The sequence below is a fragment of the Nomascus leucogenys genome, chromosome 1a (genome assembly GCF_006542625.1).
Source record: "Nomascus leucogenys isolate Asia chromosome 1a, Asia_NLE_v1, whole genome shotgun sequence".
In the NCBI taxonomy this organism is placed as follows: Eukaryota; Metazoa; Chordata; class Mammalia; order Primates; family Hylobatidae; genus Nomascus; species Nomascus leucogenys.
The window spans coordinates 30,290,317-30,313,957 of record NC_044381.1 but is presented as its reverse complement, the minus strand read 5'-3'; the positions used below and the strand labels follow the sequence as shown (position 1 = coordinate 30,313,957).

The 23,641-nt window shown below is 38.0% G+C and overlaps 1 protein-coding gene and 1 long non-coding RNA gene across 2 annotated transcripts; both read left to right on the top strand.

Annotated features, from left to right (window-relative positions):
- Positions 1 to 5,802: 5,802 nt before the first annotated feature.
- On the top strand, positions 5,803 to 21,991 carry LOC101178681. Its single transcript, XR_004030594.1, has 4 exons — positions 5,803 to 5,869; positions 16,703 to 16,817; positions 21,409 to 21,505; positions 21,640 to 21,991. It is a non-coding gene; the product is annotated as an uncharacterized LOC101178681 (long non-coding RNA).
- Positions 10,816 to 12,929, top strand: LOC115830366 (E3 ubiquitin-protein ligase Topors-like). Its single transcript, XM_030814981.1, is given in 3 exon segments — positions 10,816 to 11,454; positions 11,456 to 12,226; positions 12,228 to 12,929. Coding segments are annotated over 3 exon segments (2,112 nt in total).
- Positions 21,992 to 23,641: the final 1,650 nt, after the last annotated feature.

Below are 23,641 nucleotides of genomic sequence, written 5' to 3'. Positions count from 1 at the left end.
ATGCTTGTGATTTTTGTACATTGATTTTCTATCCTGAGACTTTGCTGAAGTTGCTTATCAGTTTAAGGAGATTTTGGGCTGAGACAATGGGGTTTTCTAGATATACAATCATGTCATCTGCAAACAGGGACAGTTTGACTTTCTCTTTTCCTAACTGAATACCCTTTATTTCCTTCTCCTGCCTGATTGCCCTGGCCAGAACTTCCAACACTATGTTGAATAGCAGTGGTGAGAGAGGGCATCCCTGTCTTGTGCCAGTTTTCAAAGGGAATGCTTCCAGTTTTTGCCCATTCAGTATGATATTGGCTGTGGGTTTGTCATAGATAGCTCTTATTATTTTGAGATACGTCCCATCAATACCTAATTTATTGAGAGTTTTTAGCATGAGGCATTGTTGAATTTTGTCAAAGGCCTTTTCTGCATCTATCCAGATAATCATGTAGTTTTTGTCTTTGGTTCTGTTTATATGCTGGATTACATTTACTGATTTGCATATGTTGAACCAGCCCTGCATCCCAGGGATGAAGCCCAGTTGATCATGGTGGATAAGCTTTTTGATGTGCTGCTGGATTCGGTTTGCCAGTATTTTATTGAGGATTTTTGCATCAATGTTCATCAAGGGTATTGGTCTAAAAGTCTCTTTTTTGGTTGTGTCTCTGGCTGGCTTTGGTATCAGGATGATGCTGGCCTCATAAAATGAGTTAGGGAGGATTCCCTCTTTTTCTATTGATTGAAATAGTTTCAGAAGGAATGGTACCAGTTCCTCCTTGTACCTCTGGTAGAATTTGGCTGTGAATCCATCAGGTCCTGGACTCTTTTTGGTTGGTAAGCTATTGATTATTGCCACAATTTCAGAACCTGTTATTGGTCTATTCAGAGATTCAACTTCTTCCTGGTGTAGTCTTGGGAGGGTGTATTTGTCGAGGAATTTATCCATTTCTTCTAGATTTTCTAGTTTATTTGCATAGAGGTGTCTGTAGTATTCTCTGATGGTAGATTATATTTCTGTGGTGATATCCGCTTTATCATTTTTTATTGCGTCTATTTGATTCTTCTCTCTTTTCTTCTTTATTAGTCTTGCAGCAGTCTATCAACTTTGTTGATCTTTTCAAAAAACCAGCTCCTGGATTTATTAATTTTTTTAAGGGTTTTTTGTGTCTCTATCTCCTTCATTTCTGCTCTGATCTTAGTTATTTCTTGCCTTCTGCTAGCTTTTGAATGTGTTTGCTCTTGCTTTTCTAGTTCTTTTAATTGTGATGTTAGGGTGTCAATTTTGGATCTTTCCTGCTTTCTCTTGTGGGCATTTAGTGCTATAAATTTCCCTCTACACACTGCTTTGAATGTGTCCCAGAGATTCTGGTATGTTGTGTCTTTGTTCTTGTTGGTTTCAAAGAACGTCTTTATTTCTGCCTTCATTTCGTTATGTACCCAGTAGTTGTTCAGGAGCAGGTTTTTCAGTTTCCATGTGGTTGAGCAGTTTTGAGTGAGTTTCTTAATCCTGAGTTCTAGTTTGATTGCACTGTGGTCTGAAAGACAGTTTGTTATAATTTCTGTTCTTTTACATTTGCTGAGGAGTGCTTTACTTCCAACTATGTGGTCAATTTTGGAATAGGTGTGGTGTGGTGCTGAAAAAAATGTATGTTCTGTTGATTTGGGGTGGAGAGTTCTGTAGATGTCTATTAGGTCTGCTTGGTGCAGAGCTGAGTTCAATTCCTGGGTATCCTTGTTAACTTTCTGTCTCGTTGATCTGTCTAATGTTGACAGTGGGGTGTTAAACTCTCCCATTATTATTGTGTGGGAGTCTAAGTCTCTTTGTAGGTCACTCAGGACTTCCTTTATGAATCTGGGTGCTCCTGTATTGGGTGCATATATATTTAGGATAGTTAGCTCTTCTTGTTGAATTGATCCCTTTACCATTATGTAATGGCCTTCTTTGTGTCTTTTGATCTTTGTTGGTTTAAAGCCTGTTTTATCAGAGACTAGGATTGCAACCCCTGCCTTTTTTTGTTTTCCATTTGCTTGGTAGATCTTCCTCCATCCTTCTATTTTGAGCCTACATGTGTCTCTGAATGTGAGATGGGTTTCCTGAATACAGCACACTGATGTGTCTTGACTCTTTATCCAATTTGCTAGTCTGTGTATTTTAATTGGAGCATTTAGTCCATTTACATTTAAAGTTAATATTGTTATGTGTGAATTTGATCATGTCATTATGATGTTAGCTGGTTATTTTGCTGCTTAGTTAATGCAGTTTCTTCCTGGCCTCGATGGTCTTTACAATTTGGCATGATTTTGCAGTGGTTGGTACCAGTTGTTCCTTTCCATGTTTAGTGCTTCCTTCAGGAGCTCTTTTAGGGCAGGCCTGGTGGTGACAAAATCTCTCAGCATTTGCTTGTCTGTAAAGTATTTTATTTCTCCTCCACTTATGAAGCATAGTTTGGCTGGATATGAAATTCTGGGTTGAAAATTCTTTTCTTTAAGAATGTTGAATATCAGCCCCCGCTCTCTTCTGGCTTGTAGAGTTTCTGCCAAGAGATCTGCTGTTAGTCTGATGGGCTTCCCTTTGTGGGTAACCCGACCTTTCTCTCTGGCTGCTCTTAACATTTTTTCCTTCATGTCAACTTTGGTGAATCTGACAATTATGTGTCTTGGAGTTGCTCTTCTCGAGGAGTATCTTTGTGTTGTTCTCTGTATTTCGTGAATCTGAATGTTGGCCTGCCTTGCTAGATTGGGGAAGTTCTCCTGGATAATATCCTGCAGAGTGTTTTCCAACTTGGTTCCATTCTCCCCGTCACTTTCAGGTACACCAATCAGACGTAGATTTGGTCTTTTCACATAGTCCCATATTTCTTGGAGGCTTTGTTCATTTCTTTTTATTCTTTTTTCTCTAAACTTCCCTTCTCACTTCATTTCATCTTCCATCACTGATACCCTTTCTTCCAGTTGATCGCATCAGCTCCTGAGGCTTCTGCATTCTTCACATAGTTCTTGAGCCTTGGCTTTCAGCTCCATCATCTCCTTTAAGCACTTCTCTGTATTGGTTATTCTAGTTATATATTTGTCTAAATTTTTTCAAAGTTTTTATCTTCTTTGCCTTTGGTTTGAATTTCTTCCTGTAGCTCAGAGTAGTTTGATTTTCTGAAGCCTTCTTCTCTCAACTCGTCAAAGTCATTCTCCATCTAGCTTTGTTCCATTGCTGGTGAGGAACTGCATTCCTTTGGAGGAGGAGAGGGGCTCTGCTTTTTAGAATTTTCAGTTTTTCTGCTCTGTTTTTTCCCCATCTTTGTGGTTTTATCTACTTTTGGTCTTTGATGATGTTGATGTACAGATGGGTTTTTGGTGTGGATGTCCTTTCTGTTTGTTAGTTTTCCTTCTAACAGACGGGGCCCTCAGCTGCAGGTCTGTTGGAGTTTGCTAGAGGTCCACTCCAGACGCTGTTTGCCTGGGTATCAGCAGTGGAGGGTGCAGAACAGCGGATTTTCATGAACCACGTATGCTGCTGCCTGATCATTCCTCTGGAAGTTTTGTCTCAGAGGAGTACCTGGCCGTGTGAGGTGTCAGTCTGCCCCTGCTTGGGGGTGCCTCCCAGTTAGGCTGCTCGGGCATCAGGGGTGAGGGACCCACTTGAGGAGGCAGTCTGCCCATTCTCAGATCTCCAGCTGTGTGCTGGGAGAACCACTACTCTCTTCAAAGCTGTCAGATGGGACATTTAAGTCTGCAGAGGTTACTGCTGACTTTTTGTTTGTCTGTGCCCTGACCCCAGAGGTGGAGCCTACAGATGCAGGCAGGCCTCCTTGAGCTATGGTGGGCTCCACCCAGTTCGAGCTTCCTGGCTGCTTTGTTTACATAAGCAAGCCTGGACAACGGTGGGCGCCCTTCCCCTAGCCTCACTGCCGCCTTGCAGTTTGATCTCAGACTGCTGTGCTAGCAATCAGCGAGACTCCGTGGGCGTAGGACCCTCTGAGCCAGGTGCAGGATATAATCTCCTGGTGTGCTGTTTTTTAAGCCCATCGGAAAAGCACAGTATTAGGGTGGGAGTGACCTGAATTTCCAGGTGCCCTGTGTCATCCCTTTCTTTGACAAGGAAAGGGAACTCCCTGACCCCTTGCACTTCCCGAGTGAGGTAATGTCTCACCCTGCTTTGGCTCGTGCATGGTGCACTGCACCCACTGTCCTGCACCCACTGTCTGGCACTCCCTAGTGAGATAAACTGGGTACCTCAGATGGAAATGCAGAAATCACCCGTCTTCTGCGTCGCTCACGCTGGGAGCTGTAGACCAGAGCTGTTCCTATTTGGTCATCTTGGCTCCCTCCCTACCCACTTCTTTCTTCGACAGATATTTACTGAGTATTTTTTACTGTGCTAGGCACTGTCTACGGGGGACTATTTCCTGAGTGCACTTTATTACTAATGAGTATTGTATTTTACAGAGTATTTTTACCACTTATTATCTTGTTTGAATTTTTCTGTTTTTTTTTTGAGACGGAGTCTCACTCTGTCACCCAGGCTGGAGTGCAGTGGCGAGGTCTCGGCTCACTGCAACCTCTGCCTCCTGGGTTCAAGCAATTCCCTGCCTCAGCCTCCTGAGTAGCTAGGACTACAGGCGCCCACCAACATGCAGTAATTTTTTTTTTTAAGTAGAGATGGGGTTTCACTATCTTGGCCAGGCTGGTCTCGAAATCCTGACCTCGTGATCCACCCGCCTTGGCCTCCCAAAGTGCTGGGATTATAGGCGTGAGCCACTGCGCCTGGCCTGAACCTTTCTATAAGCTTCATTTCACAGATAAGTAAGCTGAGATTCAGGGAGCATACGTGTATGTGCTGGGGGTACTGCTAGAACAAAAACTCATTTCTGTACTGTTCTTTCCCCTACATACTGCTGACATAGGTATGAAGATATGTGGTTCTATTTTGCGTAAAAGCTACAGGGGTAGCAGAATTGGTATCAATTTTGGGTTAAAAAAAATCACACGAACCACAATTTTTATAAAAGATGATGTACTGTCTTGGGCATTCTCAATGAAGCACACTAAAAATAACATTAAAATGTCTGTTCTATTGAACTGTTGTTAGATGCCAAGCACTAACACAGAGTAGCTCATATAATCCCTCCAAATATCCTGTGAGCTAAATTGGTTTTGTTCTGGATCTGAGGTTGAATAACTTGGGTAAGCATGACTAAACTTCAAGGGAGCTTATCAGTCATAAAAGCAACAGAAAAGAAAAATGTTCTATTTTGAGTGACCTTCCAATTGTGTTTTTTGTATTAACTGGTACTTAGCCATGGATGAGTAAAGCCCCTGAAAAAATAATCAACAAATTTGTATCATTGAGTCCAAAATGTTGGTACACAAACAGCCAAGATGTTGATTAACCCACCTCGCTTACATGCTAACAGGTTTATTCGTATCTTTCATTTAAAGAGAAAGTGACAATTTTCTTATTAAATAATTTGAATTCAAATATTAATAGGACACCAGCGACTTTTACTTTGGAGAATTCATTCATCAGGAAAAGTGATATTCCACCAAGCACTGTTGCTGTCTTCTGAATCAGACTACTTGTTAGAACATTGGCTCTGATTGGTCTACTAAAACAAAGAGTTCTGGCAACCTCTAAGTCATGGATTTGAATCCCATTTTATTCAGGATTGCATCTTAAAGGCACTTGGGACAGTGCTGGGAAACAAAATATGCCAAGCTTCATGGAAATCTTAGAGCTCTCTCTTTGCCTAGACCATAGCAGAACTTGCCCTGTGTTCTAAATTCTCTCTCTAAGGGAAACAAAACAGAGGTGATCCACTACAACCAAATTAATCCAGCAAGCTGAGGCTCAAATCACCGTGGATACCTCCAAATCCTCCATGAGGTGAATTTGCCAAATAATGTAATTTCTGTCATTTTTACTTTCAAAGTGAATGAAGACTTGGTGAAAGCATTACCTTTGGAAAGGATGGCTTGAAACGTTAACGGAAGGGATGGAAGTTAAGCAATCAGCTTGGCTATATTTGCTTAAAAATTAATAATTCACTAAAACTGTTTAACTTGGAGGGATCTAGACACAGGCTATTTTTAATTTGGCAACCTATTATTAGCAGGAATTGGATTAGCTATCATAAAAATGAACTTGAAGGCAGTAGAAATGAAAATATTGGAAAAATAAAAGTTTTGGGAGTAGGCTTGCTCTTAATATTTGTGGGGGGTGAGGTAAAAGTACAAATGGAAAACCTCATTATCTGCATCCTGTCCCTTTTATATCTAGCATCATAAGTAGCTTCTTGCACTCCAGTCTCCATTGACAAATTCCATCCACTTACCTCATGTCCACCTCTCTAGTCTAGGTTTGTATATGTTGGCCATGTGGTCTGCCCTTGAGGATTGACCTAGAATGTGGTTAGTGCAGGCTGTAGAAGGACTGTTTAGGCAAGAAATTTAGGAGTTCTAGAAAACAGAAAGACCATCTATGGGGAAGAGGTAGTACAGATAGCCTAAACTTTTGGTTTCATCAGCTCCTCCCCTCTGTGAAAGGGCACAGATGGAAGAGGTCCTAAGGTAGTTCCAAACTGAGGAGGCCAGGACAGAGACCCCAGTTGCTAGGGTCAGAGGGTTGTGTTGTGTGGGGCCATAAAGTAACTGCCTTCACATGTGAGAGGCTCTCATAGTTTGGTGGAAGGGATTAGTGTGGCTAGGGAGAAGAATGAGAAATTAGAGCCAGGACACCGTTTGGGCTAGTAAGTTGAAGTTATATAACAAGAGATTTTTAGCTAGCAGCAAGGAAAACTTCTCTCTCCCCAGACCAAGCTGCAGTGAAATGGAATGAACCATGTCTAAGAATACCTAAAGTTGTGAGGAAGAATTGGAACAGAAACCAGGTAACAATCTGCCATGGGGTTATATAAGAGATTTCTGCACTAGTTAGATGTGAAGTAGACAAGAGTTTTGTAAACCTAAACTCCACGGCGACCCTAATAATTTAGTGGAGCTGTATTGGAGAACCATGCATGGGGTGAGGTGGGCAGTGCTGAGGAAGTTGGGGGCTAGAGATAGGACTGAGTTATGTTTAACATGTCCCACAGTATGATTTTATTACAAGAGTTCTTTGCCTTCAAAAGCCTTGAAAACTACTACACAATATGATCTCTGAAGTTCTTTCCAACTCTAGTATTCTATGAGTTTAAAAACTAGAAGTTTTCCAGGTGTGGTGGCTCACACCTGTGATCTCAGCACTTTGGAAGGCCGAGGCAGGCAGATCACTTGAGGTCAGGAGTTCGAGAACAGCCTGGCCAACATGGTGAAACCCTGTCTCTACTAAAAATACAAAAATTAGCCAGGCATGGTGGCAGGCGCCTATAATCCCAGCTACTCATGAGGTAGAGGCAGGAGAATCGTTTGAACCTGGGAGGCAGGGGATGCAGTGAGCCAAGATGGTGCCACTGCACTCCAGCCTAGGTGAAAGAGTGAGACTCCGTCTCAAAAAATAAAAATAAAAATAAAAAACTAGAAGTAGATTCCATCGTGGAAAAATGTCACAGATAATGAGAAGTCAGACTAAATGAAAAATATTAATTATATAAAAATGTGAGCAATTTTTCATCAAACATGCCAGCCCAAAATGCTCAAAATGTGTAGACTAAGATTTCAAGATGTATTTTATGTGATATATGATTTTATTTTTAGCTAGTTTTTTAATTAGGAAAAAAATACGTGTGAATGGTTTTAAAAATTATATTGTGAGTATAAGTTGAAAACTATTTGTAAGCTTTGTTCTCCTGTCCTTACATCAAATTCAACCACCTATATCTATATTGGCATCTTTTGTATAGCCGTCCGGAAATTGTCTGTGTATACTCAAACTTATGCTGTGTATATCCTTCTTGAATTAAAAATGTAATTAAATATTAAATAATATAAAAGATTTGTAACATATATAAGTTTTAAATAGTAACAATGAAGTAATGCATAATACCCACCCCCTTGGCTAAGGAATAGAACACATCTACCACCTTTGAAGACCTCTGCATTTCTCTTCTTGATGGCATTTATCTCCCTAACACCTGGTGGGAAACACTGTCTTCATTTCAGGGTTCGTCATTTCCATTGCTTTCTTTACAAATTGTTTTGCCCCATAAGAATGTCCATTTAAATTTTACATTTATTATTTTAAAATTTACATATGAAATTCTATTTTATTCATTATTCAATTTGCTTATTTTATTTTTATATTGAATTTCATTGATGTTTTCCTCTTTAATTCCACTGTCTCTCCTTATTACAAGTTTGAATATAGCCCATTTCTATTATTTTAGTGGTTATTGTAGACATTTTAATGTACGTATTTTAGTGTCTAAATTTAATACATATCTTAAGCTTTCTTCATAATAAAACAAAAACTTTAAAATGTTTTGAGTTCAATTACTCACCTTCCAACTTTTATTTTTTTCATATTAGAGCTTTATTTTTGTTTTAATCCCACAATATAGACATTTATAATATTGTTTTATATGTCTTGCTTAGATTGATCCATATGTTTACCATTTTTGTTTATCATTTTGTATTTCATCTCATCAATTCCTTCCGTAGTCATTTTTGTATAATTTTCCTTCTGAACTACATCTTTCATATGTTCTTTTAGAAAGGGTTGGTTGGTCTTTAACTTTTTTGGGGTTTAGTTTCTCACAAATGTCTTTCTCTCAAAATTCCAATTTTGACCTAATCCGTGAAAGGCACTTTCATTGGATATATATTTCCAGGAAGATAAGTTTGCTTTAATCAGTACTTTGGAGATATATTCTTTTTTTGTTTGATTTATATGATTACAACTGGGCAGTCACTTCATCTTTGGTGTACAACAGTTTTACTTTGATCTATTTTAGAGGGGATTTCTTTTTAGTTATTATACTTGGAATTTATCATAATCTGAAACTGATGATTTACATATTTTACACTTTCCAGAAAGCTGTTAAATAGATCTGTTTGAATATCATCTTTCCTTCATTTTCTCTATTATTTCCTAAAAATCTTAAACAGTCTGTATTAAAAGTCGTCTTTATCTTCCAAATTTCCATCTCTTTTTCTCTCTGTGATGCATTCTATGCATTCTTTCACGTCTGCATCTTAATACACTAATAACTCTCTTCATCTATGTCTATTTTGTGTTTATTTCATCCATTCATTTTAAAATTTCAATATTTATATTTTTATTTCTTGAAATCCTATCTGGTTATGTTTGAAATCCCTTATGTCATGTTTTATACACTCTTTTGATAACACTTTCAAAACACCTTTATTTGTTTGAACATATTCAGTGTATCATTTTGCAATTCTTTTAGGAGCCAAATTTGCTCTCTGTTATTTCTGTGGACTAATGCATATGATGACCAATTTTTTTTTGTTGGTGGTGATTTTTGATTGTGAACTAATTTATGGGAAATGTGTCAGGAGACCTGGGTTTAAGCTGCATTCCTCCAGAGAAAATTTTGGTTTGCCTATACCAGTTGCCTGGGATCAGTATGGAACTCAAAATAAATTATCCCCTTGAGATTTTTAAGAAAACTGATTGTTTAAATTTAGTCTGCAAACACACTTACTTGTTTCTAGTTACAGCTGTTCTAAGATTTCTTGTTGACTCTTTTGTGGGGTGGTTTTTTTTTTTTCAAATTCGCCTTTTTGTGAGGCTGTAAACATTTGGATACACAGATTTAGGGAGGGGTTTCCTATTAAATATTTATCCCTCAACAGAGTCCATTCTTTGTCTCTGATCATCTACAACTATCAGTTCTATCGGAATTAAAGCTCAAGAACACCAGATATGGGTAACTAGCAGTATTAGAACTCACTTCCTTTTCTGGATTCCTATTTATCTCTGGTTCTTTAATGTACATGCACGCACACACACACTCACATATATGTGTGTGTGTGTATATACATAATTATTATAGCTAGCATTATTTTGTTATTCCTAATAGAAAAATTTTTCATGTTTCGAGTTCACAATACTAACAGAAATTAATGCTTACTGTTTAAGAGTTTATAACAGTCTTTCATACTTCTATATAAACTTTTTCACTTAAAAATGTAATAGCATTAGGAGATATACCTAATGCTAAATGACGAGTTAATGGGTGCAGCACACCAACATGGCACATGTATACATATGTAACAAACCTGCACATTGTGCACATGTACCCTAAAACTTAAAGTATAATAAAAAAAAGAAAAAAATGTATTCAGCAATCTTCTTATATTAACATGTACTTTGCCTCATGTTTTGAATGGCTGCATAATATTAAATAATATGAATGAAATATCATTTATTTAACAAGTCCCCTACTGATGGATATTTAAGTTGTTTTCAGTTTCTTGTTATTACAAAAACAAAGTCTATATATATATATATATATATATATATATACACACACACACATATATATATAAGTTACATATATTTATGGTTCCAACAGCTAGATTAAATTTATAGAATTAGAATTGCTAGGTCAAATAATATGGTATTTAAATTTTGATGTTTATTTCTAATTTGCTGTTCAGAGTTTGCAACAACTAATTTGAGACAGAAATTAAAATCTATGCCTGTATCCCCATTGCCTTATCTACATTGGGTTTTATGAGCATATTATTATTACTCTGAGGAATAGTTTGTTTCTTAACTTTATTCTAGCATTTATTCCATGGAGATAAAATGTATTATGAAAACATGAATGCAGTGCTTTTAAAAGACATTTTTCATGGCAAGTGAGGAATTGATTTGAGCCAATTTTTCTCATATTCAACTGTGAAATATAATCCAATATAACAGCAATGTCATTAGATCTCTCATCTGACTGTGAGTGTCCTAATTGTTGGGAGGGTCCTCAGAATGAGTCTGATTGGAACCCCTGTTCCAACGAGAGTGGTAATGGCTCTTTACATTCAAGATCAAGGAAGAAATCCATGCTTTCTTCTAGCATGCAGTGCTTTCCTTCTCAGTGTTGTCCCACCAAGACAGAGAGTGGTAACAAAGATTCAGCAGTTCTTCCCTCAGACGAGGAAAGCTATGTGGAGTCTTCTCAAAACGATCATCTAATTTTGAGCCTTGAGGATATCAAAAGGAAAATCAAGCCATTGAGAGAGTGGACTATCCATGAGTTACTGAGGGAGTTTGGGGATAGTGGGAAGTTCCAACCAGACTCCATGTCCCTGAGCTACTTTAGAGATCAGGTGGTTATGAAGCCCAGAAGAGCTCTGTATTATTCTGGAATTTGGGTGACGCATATTCGAGGCTATAAACCTCAAAAGCACTTTACAGCTAATTATTTTAAAAGAAACCCTGGTTGCCTACACCTGCTGGTTCCCTGGCTGACACGGGAACTAACAGCTGTTTTTGGAGATTATGGCTACACAGTGAAGAACATCCTAACGACCATCCTCCATCACATGACAGAATGTGACTTGGACAGTGAGTGAGTCCTTCACTCACCTCCTGGAACCTTATCTCTTACAACACACACACCATTTCCTACATGAGTTTATTAGTTTTGTTCATTCACCTTACAACATGGAGACCTATGACCAGTGAGCCATCTATCAATGCTCTCCTGCTTCACCATGTGTAAACAAGAAGCCCCTTGTATCAGCTCCTGTTTCACCTCTGCCTAAGGATCACACTCTACTGATATCTCAACATAATACAAAGCAGTCTAAAAATACCCAGGGTCAATGGAATAAAGAGGAGAGGCCCGTGTCAGGCTTGAAACAGTTTCCAAATGGTAACCCTTCCTTGAAGAAATCTGAAATCCCACCAGTCTGTGATAAAACAGTAAGCAAAACCTGTGGTGGAATCGACGACAAAGCAGAATCAGGTGACCACAAAAGCATCATTTCTATGAATAATATACTCCAGAAGTGGGCTACTCCAAGGGAAAGGTGCCCAGGCTTACTGAATTGCAAAAAAAAAGTTCAAGAGAAAAAGACAGAAGGGATAAAGTTGTTTCCTGATCATGTCCACGATCTGGGAAAGGGTGACACAACTGCACACACCTTCAGTATCCCAGCAATTTCTAATCAGGTGCAACCACAGAAATATAGTTTAAGAGAAAGAAAGGGTTTGAGCCTTGGCCAGAAGATAAACTTTCAGAAAAAAGAAGAAGAAAATAACAAATACTCAGATTCTTCACCAAAGACCTTTCAAAGATTGTCCAGAGAAAGATCCTTGAAAAGTTGCAAATCCAGAGAGAGAGAGAGACCCATCTTGGAGTTGCATTTCAGAAAATGCCTTTTCTCCTAAGAGAGATGACAGGAAACTGAGTTCTTTCAGAAAAAAGAGGATGAAGTGTAGACAACCCTCCCAATTTGTAGAAATTGGTTCACACTCCAGGAGAAGAATCCAAAGACGATCAAGGTCCAATACTCACAGATCCAAATCCTGGTGTGTTGGATCTAGAAAGAGATTGGTAAGCAGAGAATCAAGTAATCTCTCTCTGAGAGGAAGTCACAGAAGTGAACACTTCACCCAGAATATATGCTGTGAGCCCTCAAAAGAAAAGCATGCCCATGGCAATGAATCAGACTATGGGAGGCCATCTTCAACCACAGTCCAATACATGAAGCTTTCTTCAACTGCTGGGAAGAGATGCAAGTGTCCTTCTAAAAGTGAAGGTGCTTCCCAAGCAGGAAGATGCTGTAACAGTCCCACATGCCTACAGCTCCGGAAACACAGATCCCCAAGTAAACAGGAGATAAAGCAAGAAACTACATTTCCTAGAGCTGGAAAAACCAGAGCAGTTAGGCACAGAAAAACCAAATGCCATTATTTAGACATACACACCACAGAGGACGTCAGTGATGAATTGGGCAATCTGGATGATATAAGACAGAAGAGTGGTCTGAGTGTGCACCCTCCTGCAGGAGGCAAATCCACCAAAAACAGCATTTGAATCTTCAGAATATTCATTGGGTCATGAAAGAATACAAAAGAGACATACTATCAGAAACATAGGTGCAAATTGTTTTAAAAGTCGTATCAGTCTACTAAACTAGCCACCAAGCTAGTTATTCATACATTCAAAGAGTATGAATATAATCTAAAAACATTACTGAAAAGATTTATCACATCGCTTTATAACTGAAAGTAAAAGCCTGGTTATTAAATTCAAAGTTGACTTTGGAGACAAATGCAAATCATTAAATTGGTCATATATGTAAATATTTCTCCCTACTTTTTTCTTATGAAATCAATTATTAAAATATTTGATTTATTTTTTGTTCCTAGATTTAACTGTAAAGATTGACTGTTCAAAGTTCTGAACACCCTGAAGATTATACTAACAATAAAAGTATAAGTTTCCTAACACAAATTATTCATAAGTATGTTACTAAACACATATGTTATTGTATTAGTTTGTTCTCACACTGCTATAAAGAACTGCCTGAGACTGGATAATTTATCAAGGAAAGAGGTTTAATTGACTCACAATTCAGCATGCCTGGGGAGGCCTCAGGAAACTTACAATCATGGCAGAAGGGGAAGCAAACACATCCTTCTTCACATGGCTGCAGGAGAGAGAAGTGCAGAGCAAAGGTGGGGAATGCCCCTTATAAAACCATCAGATCTCATGAGAACTCACTCACTGTCATGAGCACATCATGGGGGCACTGCCCCCATGATATATTCACCTCCCACAAGGTCCCTCCCCCAACATGTGGGAATTACAATTTGGATTACAATTCAAGATAAAATTTGGATGGGGACACAGAGCCAGATCATATCAGTTGTTTAAAAAATATTAATATCTATTGAGGTCTATTAAGTTTTAGACCTAATGCATTTTTAGTCCCTGGAAAATAAAGGCAGGGTCGTTGTCTTAAGGTATAGGCATTGCCTTAAAGTATTTCACAGCCTAGTTAGCAAAACAGATGTAAATAAATAGGTAAAAATGAGCATTTATGGAATTTTTGGCACACCTTTTATGATCACCCTCTCTCAAAAACTGCACCTCCACATGCCCTGACATCCAGATGTCTTCATTAGATGCCACTTTTTTTTCTTTTAGATAACTCTGATTCTCCATCTATAGTACCATCATAGCTCAGTGATGGTGATTAAGCCAAGCTAATCAGTATTTTGCCCCTCTGGCCACACAATATAGTATTTCCCCGGTATTTCTCAAACTGGTTCTGAGCAAAAGGGTCATTCTTTTTCCCTGTTAGCACATGGTGAGAAATTTAAAGTTTAGATATTAAGTTGGTGCAAAAGTATTTGCAGTTTTTGCCATTAAAAGTAATGACAAAAATTACTTTTGCACCAACCTAATACTATCAAGAGCTGTATTTCTCAATATGAGAAAGTCACTTTGAGGTAAGACAGGAGAAAGCTAACAGAGTAAAGTGAGACAAGTCAGGTAAAGAGAGTCTTGGAAGTAGGACTTGGATCTTCTAGAACCTGAGCTGTCATTCTATCTTTTATGTGGTTGTATTATTTTAACCCTCCCTAAGTATTGTGTCAGTACATTTCCTGTATGCCTTCTTTATTAAATCAGGATTTTATTCACTTTCAATCAAGCAAGGCACTGGGAATTGGCACAATGGAAGTCTGTTAGAGAGTGAACAGGGAGCAATAATTGTCTTGGGGAAGTTTCTGAAGACTTTTTGGAAGTCATATATGGGTATGGTCCTAAAGAGTGAGTAGGAGTTTACCAGGTGAATTTATTGGCAAGGGCTATCAAGAAAAAGGAAAGACTTGAAGAAAAGGAAGAAAAATGAAATTTTCTAGAACTGCACTTCTAATATAGCTGGAAAATGCTGAGAGATATGCTGAGAAGGGAAGCTGATGCCACGTTGTAAACAGGCATGAAACCAGGCTGAGTCTACAGCAGTCACAAAGCACCTTAAGTTAGCACAGGACTCAAAATTCAAATTTGTTATATTTAAACAGTATTTTATTTACTTTCTTAACTTTTGAAAAAGAACAAAGACGTTTCTAAAGAAATCTTAGAAAACACATGTAACAGAAATATATGTGTTCCAGTAAATTTAGTTGTAAACATTGACATATTTCCTTTTTTTGGTATGTAACCTCTTATCAAATTAGGTGAGTTTTCTACTATCAACCATTAGCTAAACCCTTCATGGTAGAGACTCATGGAAATATATGCAAAGCCCTGAAATTAGAAAAAAACAGGAAATCAATTATAGTAGTTCAGAATACTACAATTTAGCAGCAGTTTATAAAAAAGAAAGTAAAACTGTTATTGTAGTCAAAAGTATACTTATGAGCCGGTAATGCTAGGCTGCATTTGAAGATGTAGAGAATTTCTCTTGGTAGAGAAAAGCAAAGTAGACATATCAATGTCTTCAAATACACAAATGATTGTTCTCTAGGAAAGTGTATTTTTCTAAATAATTTGGAGAGCAAATCTGGCTTCTTTTAAGGGTAAAGTTTCAGGAAGGTGATTCTGCTTAATCAAAGAAAGCCTTTCCTATTAGACTAGTCATATGGTTCCTTTAAGAGTGGGAAAGAGGCCAACAGAGAAAAGGAATTCTCATCCTTAGAAGTGTTCATGCTTGGCTGGATTCCAATAATGTGAAAAGTTTGACTGGATGTTTTCTAAATTCCAGTCTATCTCAAAGATGTCAAGACTCATTAAAGAGTCAAATGAATTTTCTAATGAATCAAAAATGTCATACCCTTAAATATGGAAACATCATTTCACGGATGGGAATATATATTTAATGACAACACAGTAACAATAACAAATATTGAAAGTTTACTATTTATGATATACACACACACATACAAATTCTATGAGGCAGTACTTTCATCCACATTTTATCAATGAGGAAAGCTAGTAAATTTAGTGGTTTGAACTCAAACCTACATGGACCCAACTCGAGTAAATGATCTTAAACCACAACCTGGTACTACCTACTTTTTAGTTGTTGTTGCCATTTTTATTTATCTATCTTTCACATCCTCTGGTGAACACATTCACAAACACTATGTCGTTTTACTATTACAAAAAGTGAGTAAGGTTGGCTTAATTACGCTCATCTTCTCAACAAGGAAAATGCGTTTCAAAGAGATTATATCATAACAAGCAACAGAGCTGAGAGTAAAACTGTAGTTCTAACTGCCCATGCTTTGCGTTTTTATAGCTTCTTCTGGTTGACCGAGTTTTTCAAATCTAACTCAGAAATACTTACAACCGTTAAACACCTAGTCCTCTCTGCTACTGAGAGCACTTTTTCATTCAAAATCCAGAATACTAACATAATCGTACAGGATGAGGTGCCAAAGGGTCACTTCTATTTACTTATAAGAATAAAAACCAATTCCTCTTTTCCAAGTTCACCCTGAATTGTCCTTTTGATGCCAAAGGGTTCATCTCAGCCAGCTGGGAGTAGGCAGGTGACTGATTTTCAATACATATGCCTCAGTTCACACAATATCTTCTATGGCATGTGAGTCAGCTGAAACCGTGGAGGTCCAGGGCAAGTTTTTATCTCTGTCCTTGACTCCCTAGTGCTCTTTGAGTGATACTCCTTGAGGTATATTTTATCTGTCTAATAAAAAGCAGGTAAAGAGAAATGAGATGTCTGAAGATACTTGAAAGTCATTGTCAGGAGTGAATATAAAAATGAATGAATTATTAATACTTACAGCTTTCCATTGTGCATTTTTTAACTAATGAGAATTTATCAATCCCCACAGATACATTTTAGAGAAGGCTTTCCACCTGTGCACAGTGGAACACTTACAGTATCCTCCTAACTTCTTTCCCTGGTTCTGGGCTCTCTTTTCCTGACTCTGGGCTCTCTTTCCCCAGGTAATAATCCACACTGCTACTGTCATTCTATTATTATTATTTTTTTTTTAAGACGGAGTCTAGCTCTGTCACCCAGGCTGGAGTGCAGTGGCGCAGTCTCAGCTCACTGCAAGCTCCGCCTCCTGGGTTCACGCCATTCTCCTGCCTCAGCCTCTGGAGTAGCTGGGACTACAGGCACCCGCCACCACGCCTGGCTAATTTTTGTATATTTAGTAGAGACGGGGTTTCACCGTGTTAGCCAGGATGGTCTCGATCTCCTGACCTCGTGATCCGCCCGCCTCGGCCTCCCAAAGTGCTGGGATTACAGGTGTGAGCCACTGTGCCCGGCTCTGTCATTCTAGTATTACACATTTATTTATGTAATTTGCCTGCCTGTATATATATATATATATATATATATATATCATGCACAGGAACACACCGTTATCTGCACACATCATCTCTTACCAATAAAATAGATTATAACTTCCTTGTCTTAAACAAAATGCATCTCCATCACAACACTTACTCCAGTGTCTTCCATGTTGTTGTTCAATAAACATATTTTCTCTAATTGGTTTGGTATTATTGAACCGTATGATATTGGATAAGCTAACTTCTCTGCAATTCAGTTATCACCTCAGTTAAATGTAATTTGTTCAGGCCCTTTTTGAACCACTGATCTGATGTTCTGTAAAACAATGCTACTGCCTTGCATCTGAGCTTTCCTCACCATTCTCCATGCCAGTGGCTTTGACTGGGCTCATCTTTCATACTCATCTGGACTTTTTTGTCACATTATTAGGGTCTATAGTGGATTTTAAGTGGTTTACTGGCCTGTAATACAATTTGGACTTAGAAACACTCTGCTAGAGGATCTCTAGATTTCGTTCCATTTTGAATATGCTATAAATCTTCAATTTTTGATTTAATTAAGTTAGTCACATCAAAGTGACTATCGACCTACTGGAAGTATTTTACAACTAAGGACTGATAAGAAATTTTGTCACATTATTAAGTGCTCCAATGTAAAATTTTAGAACATTGTATAGAAATGCTGTCATGTGCAGTTTTGTCTCATTGGCATATGGTTTATTAACATAAATTAGAAAGTATCTGAACACAGCTTCAACAGTTTCAGTAGTGTTCAAAGTATAAAGCTGCATAGCGGGTTGACAGGTATATTTTTATATTAGGCTTCCTAACAAACAAATATATTATAAATATTTTGTATATTAAATATTACATAAAATCATATTTTGAGATATGAGGATTGTGCATATATACTTATTGTTTATATATACTTATAATTCAGAAGAATAGGTGCATAAATGCAAGGCAGTGATCAACCACTCCCCTGATTAACCCTTCAATACTTTCCCAGTCTCTACTGTAGCAGATTCTTTGCTTTTTTTCTTTTTAATTTAAAATGCAGCAATACCAGTAGCAAGTCAGTTTCTGAATCAGCTCAGGCCATTGCGCATGTTCATGCTAACTTCTTAGCTTGCAAAGTCTTTGCTCCTCTGTTGTTTAGAGAACACTTTCTAGAATCCATTTAAGGGACACAATCTTTTCAAAGTTTTACTTTATATTTTCCCAACTGTCAAGCTTTTAGAAGTTTCTTTGTATCACTTTCTTTGTACCCTCAAACTTCCTTTTCTTTCTTTCTTTTTTAATTGAGACAGGGTCTCATTCTGTCATCCAGGCTGGAGTGCAGTAATGTGAGTACGGCTCACTGCAGCCTTGACCTCCTGGACTCAAGTGATTCTCCTGTCTCAGCCTCCAAAGTAGCTGGAACTACAGGAATGTGCCACCACACCTGGCTAATTTTTGTGTTTTTTGTAAAGATGGGACTTCGCCATGTTGCCAGGCTGGTCTTGAACTCCTGGGCTCAAACAATTTGCCTGCCTTGGCTTCCCAAAGTGTTAGGATTTCAGACATGAACCACCGTGCCCAGTCTGTGCCCCTGAACTTCTATTGTAAAACCAAAAATACTTATTTTGCCATTTTTATCTTACATGTCTGAATTTACTCTCCCCATACCCCTCCCTTAAGAATGAGAACTTCTTCAAGAAAAGGACCAGCCTAGCACATAGTAAGTGCTTAGTTAATGCTGACTGGAAAAATGGATGATGAAGGATACAGAAAAAAATTTACATATGAATTGAATAGGATCAGTGGTTGTAGGAGGCATCATGAGGAAATAGTGACTCAAGAAGGACCCTTGCCGTGAAATCCAATGTGATTCATTTCAGTCACTCTTCTGTATTAGAACCTAAAAGTCAATCAACTGTGCCCAGGCAAAGTAAAGCCCAAGGAGATTCTAAAGGATGCCCTTAGATAGATAATCACTTACAGGTTAACATGAAAGTCTTTGTGTACTATATCAAAAGATACTTGCCACTTGATAAAAATTCAGAATCAAGGGCCCCAACCCAAACCAGAAATTGAATTTTAATATTATCCCCTGGAGATTTATATGCAGAATATTTTGAGAAGCACTTCCTTAAAATAACAGTTTTAGGACTGAATGCCAGCCATAAATTATTTTTCTACCAAAGTTTTTAAATACAAGTTTGTTATGTAGTAGCCAACAATGGCGACTATAATAAATAAGATTTCAGGTCAAACAAAAATTTGAGGTTGACAGTACTGTAAATAGAATCTAATTAATAAATTTAAATAGTTATTCCTTATTTATTACTACTTGAATGAGTTTCTTTTTAGAAAAAATATACATACACCATATAACTTTTATATTATATGTGTAAAAACAGATGGACTATTCCATACATGAAATAGACATCAATGGATATACCAAGGCAGAAATGCATTGGTAGAGCATGTTTATGAGGTCCATTAAGATTTTGTAAAGCATTTATAGAAGCAGAATAGCATAGTGGCTAAAAGCACAAACTCCAGGGATAGACGGCCTGGAGTTAAATCCTTACTTTGTGCTTATTAAGTACATGACCTTGGTCAAGTTTTGGAACCTCTATTGCTCAATGTCCTCATCTATAGAATGGAGATAACAATAGTGTCTGACCCAAAGCGTGGTTATGAGTGTTCAATAAAGTGTAAAATTCTTTAAAAATTCTTAAAACACTGCCTGGCACATAGTGGTATATATATACACACATACATACATACATTTACATGTGGCGAAGAGGAGACAGAGTGAGAAAGAGTATAAGCAAGCTATTATTACTATTGTCATTATTAAAGGTTTACCATATGAGAAAACACAGGTTGGTCTGAACACAAGAATTAACCCACCACAAATTAAGTGTATTAACTGAGTGTATTTACATATGAATTGAATAGGATCAGTGGTTGTAGGAGGCAGAATTCTCCAGATAAGAAAAACCAGTAGGATATACATGGATATATAAGAGGAAATTTATTATGGGAATTAGCTCATATAATTTTGAAGTCTGACAAGTCCCACATTATGCCATTTACAAGTGGGAAACCCAGGAAATTCAGTGGTGTAATTCAGTGAAACTTCAAAGGCCTGACAACCAGAGGAGATGATGGTCTAACTTCCCTGTCCCAAACCAAAAGCCTGAGAATCGGGGAGTGGGTGCTGGTGAAAGTCTCAGAGTCCAAAGGCCAAAGAACCAAGACATCCCATGGCCAAAGGCAAGGGATGATGGACGTCCCAGGCCAAGGAGGGAAGAGAATTTTCCCTTTCTCTGCCTTTTTGTTGTGTTCCAGCCTCAACAGATTGGATGATGCCTGCTCACATTGGTGAGGTAGATCTTCTTTACTCAGTCTATCAAGTCAAATGTTAATCTCCTCTTTTGGAAACCTGCCCCTGCCAGACATACCCAGAAATCAGCCATCTGGGTACCCCTTAGACCATTCAAGGTGACACCAAAATTTACCAACACAAAGAGGCAGAGAAAAGAGGAGGGCACATGTGAAATTGTGAAGTAATGAGCATGATTGGAGCTCAGAGCATGAACAATCAGGAAATGCAAGACATTCAGGAGAGTCAGGCTACCTTCAAGGACACAGATGCAGGGAAGAGGAAGAAACCAGCAACTATGAGCCTATACCATGTGCCAGGAACAGTGACATCAGCCTTTAAATATAGTCGATGGTTTACTCTTCAACTCACTGATGAGATCCGTATTGTTTACTTCATATCACAAATGTGAAAACTCAGGTGCACAGAAGCTAAATGAAATGTTAGAGAACAAGAAACAGTGGGCTGGGCACAGTGGCTCATGCCTGTAATTCTAGGACTTTGGGAGGCCCATGTGGGTGGATCACTTGAGCCCAGGAGTTCAAGACTAGCCTGGGCAACATGGGGAAACCCCATCTCTACAAAAACTTCAAAAATTAGCTGGGTGTGGTTGCACACGCCTGTAAGTCCCAGCTACTATCGAGGCTGAGGTGGGAGGAGGATTGAGCTTGGAAAGTCAAGCCTGCAGTGAGTCATGAGCATGTCACTGCACTCCAGCCTGGGTGACAGAGCAAGAGCTTGACTCTCAACCCCCAAAAATGAAAGGTGACAGAGCTTGACTTAAACACAGGACTGGTTAGATTTTACAATCCTATACCTCACACTTACCTAAGTAAATCCTTTTTTTTTTTTTTTTTTTAGTTAGCCAGTGGGTAATGAGTTAATCCTTTCCAACATGACTAACCTCTTTAATGAAATGAAGTTGATGAAGATGAGGAGGAAGATCATTGTGATAACGGTGAGCAACACTGGTGTAGTGCTTACTGTGTGCCCAGCACTATTCTGAACATATTGCTTGTGTTACCTTTTTTAATCCTACCAAAAACTCTATGAGGTGGGTATATTATTGTTATCATAATTCCTATTTTATAGATAAAAATATCAAGGCACAGAGGACTTAAGAAATGTACCCTAGGTAACATGGGTAATAACAGAGGAAGAAAGGAAGAGGAAGAAACCAGCAATTAATGAACGTAGACAATGTGCCAGGAACAGTGACATCAACCTTTAAATATATTAGCTGGTTTAATCTTCTGGGCTCTGACCCCAAGCGTAGAGCCAATTCCCTGTTCTTTACCATCACACTGTACTGTTTCCTTGTAAAACGAGAACAACAAAATGTTGGTGGAGAGGCAATGAATTCATGTTTTTGAGGATCTATTGTGTATTAGAGCACAAGCCCCCATATTTAATTCTAATCACTAAAATGTGAAGTGAGAAGAAGTTTTGATGTGAGACTTTAGACAATTGGGAAACAAAATGGGCTATATAAATGGGAGAAATAGAAGACCCTGAAAATATCCATGTTTCAGTTGAGTTTGAATTAACAAAAAATGAAACTCTTAACCAGGAATCAGCAAAAAGGTTATGTAAGGGGCCAGATAATAAATATTTTAAGCTTTGGGAAAATATACTGTCTGTCACAACTTGCCACCTCTGCTGTTGTAGCATGAAAATGGCCAGAGATGATACATAAGTGAAACGGTTTGGCTGAATACTAATAAAACTTTATTTACAAAACAGGTAGTGGGCCAGATTTGGCCCAAAGCCCATAGTTCTCAGACCCCTGTTCCTAATTTTCAGGTAATCAAAAGAGCACAACGCTTTTCTTTTATGGTTACCAGGCAGTACGATTCATGAGAAAGGAAATATGGTGTTATTTAGGATTCTGTTTCTTAAAAGTTGAAATCACAGTGATGAAACCTGAAGAGTTGCTGAAATATGTAAGAGCAAAGCTACAAGGGGCTGACTCTGCCAGTGATCTATTTTTGGAAAGGCAAAATATTTTAAGGATGTGGATGCTTTGCTTTATGCCCCAAGTTAAAGGTAAAGCATGAATCATTCCACCAGCACTAAACCCTGGAGATCTTAAAATTATGAAAATAAGGTAAAGTTATTTTCTTCAAAAATAGCTTCTAAAGTGAGGTGTCAGATTGAGATCACAAATTGTGTTCTTCACTTTTTTCTTCTCTGCTTCTCATCCTATCACCAGGGATGTATACTACCTCTATGATGAAAAATTATGGTCATTTTTTCTCGAAAGATATATTGCATCCACATGTGGGCCAAGTGATTTAATCTTGATTAGTGCTGTCTGAAGGCTTGTCAGATGGGTTAGCAATTGGTCATGTATTTCACAGCACTGCTATTAAATCTACTGGGAATTAACATGTTAAATCCATAATCATGCTTTATTGCCTGTATAATCCTGGGTTAACTGAGAAAGAAGTTGATTCATTTTTCACATGTTCACCAAAGTGAAGTCATATTTTTCCCTTAACTAGTAATTAACCTTTATGGCTTTATTAACTGCTTTATTAAATTTAAATGAAATGTTTATTGGAAAGAGTTCATGGGAAGTGTAAACCACAATGACATTGTGGCCCTGGTGATGTCCTGTTTCTTGGAACTTCTCTATTAAAAATGTTCATATTACAAGTAGCCCATTTTTTATCACAAGGTACTAGTGCTTGTAACTTAATAGGCAGTGTCGTATAACAAAAACAGCAATGGCTTTGGAGTCACACAGACCTGATCACTTACAAGCTGTGTGACCTTAAGCAAGTTACACAATATCTCTGAGCCTCAGTTTCCTTACATGTAACTTAGGAATAATAATAGCTAATTCAGACCATTGGTAATAAAAGAGGTGAATGAATTAGTAGGGAAGATTAGAGAGGTAGCTAATTTACAAGAAGTAATTTTTATCAGTCTGTTTTTGGTTAGAACAAGATTTTTGTATTGCGCTCATATAGAAGAGAGAGAAAACTGGAGGCCATAGAATAGTGTCTGTTTCTAAATTCTCCCCAACTTTCCTCAGCCCCACGGACTAGACATGAACCCTATGAAGAGACAATCTGTGATATAGACTGCT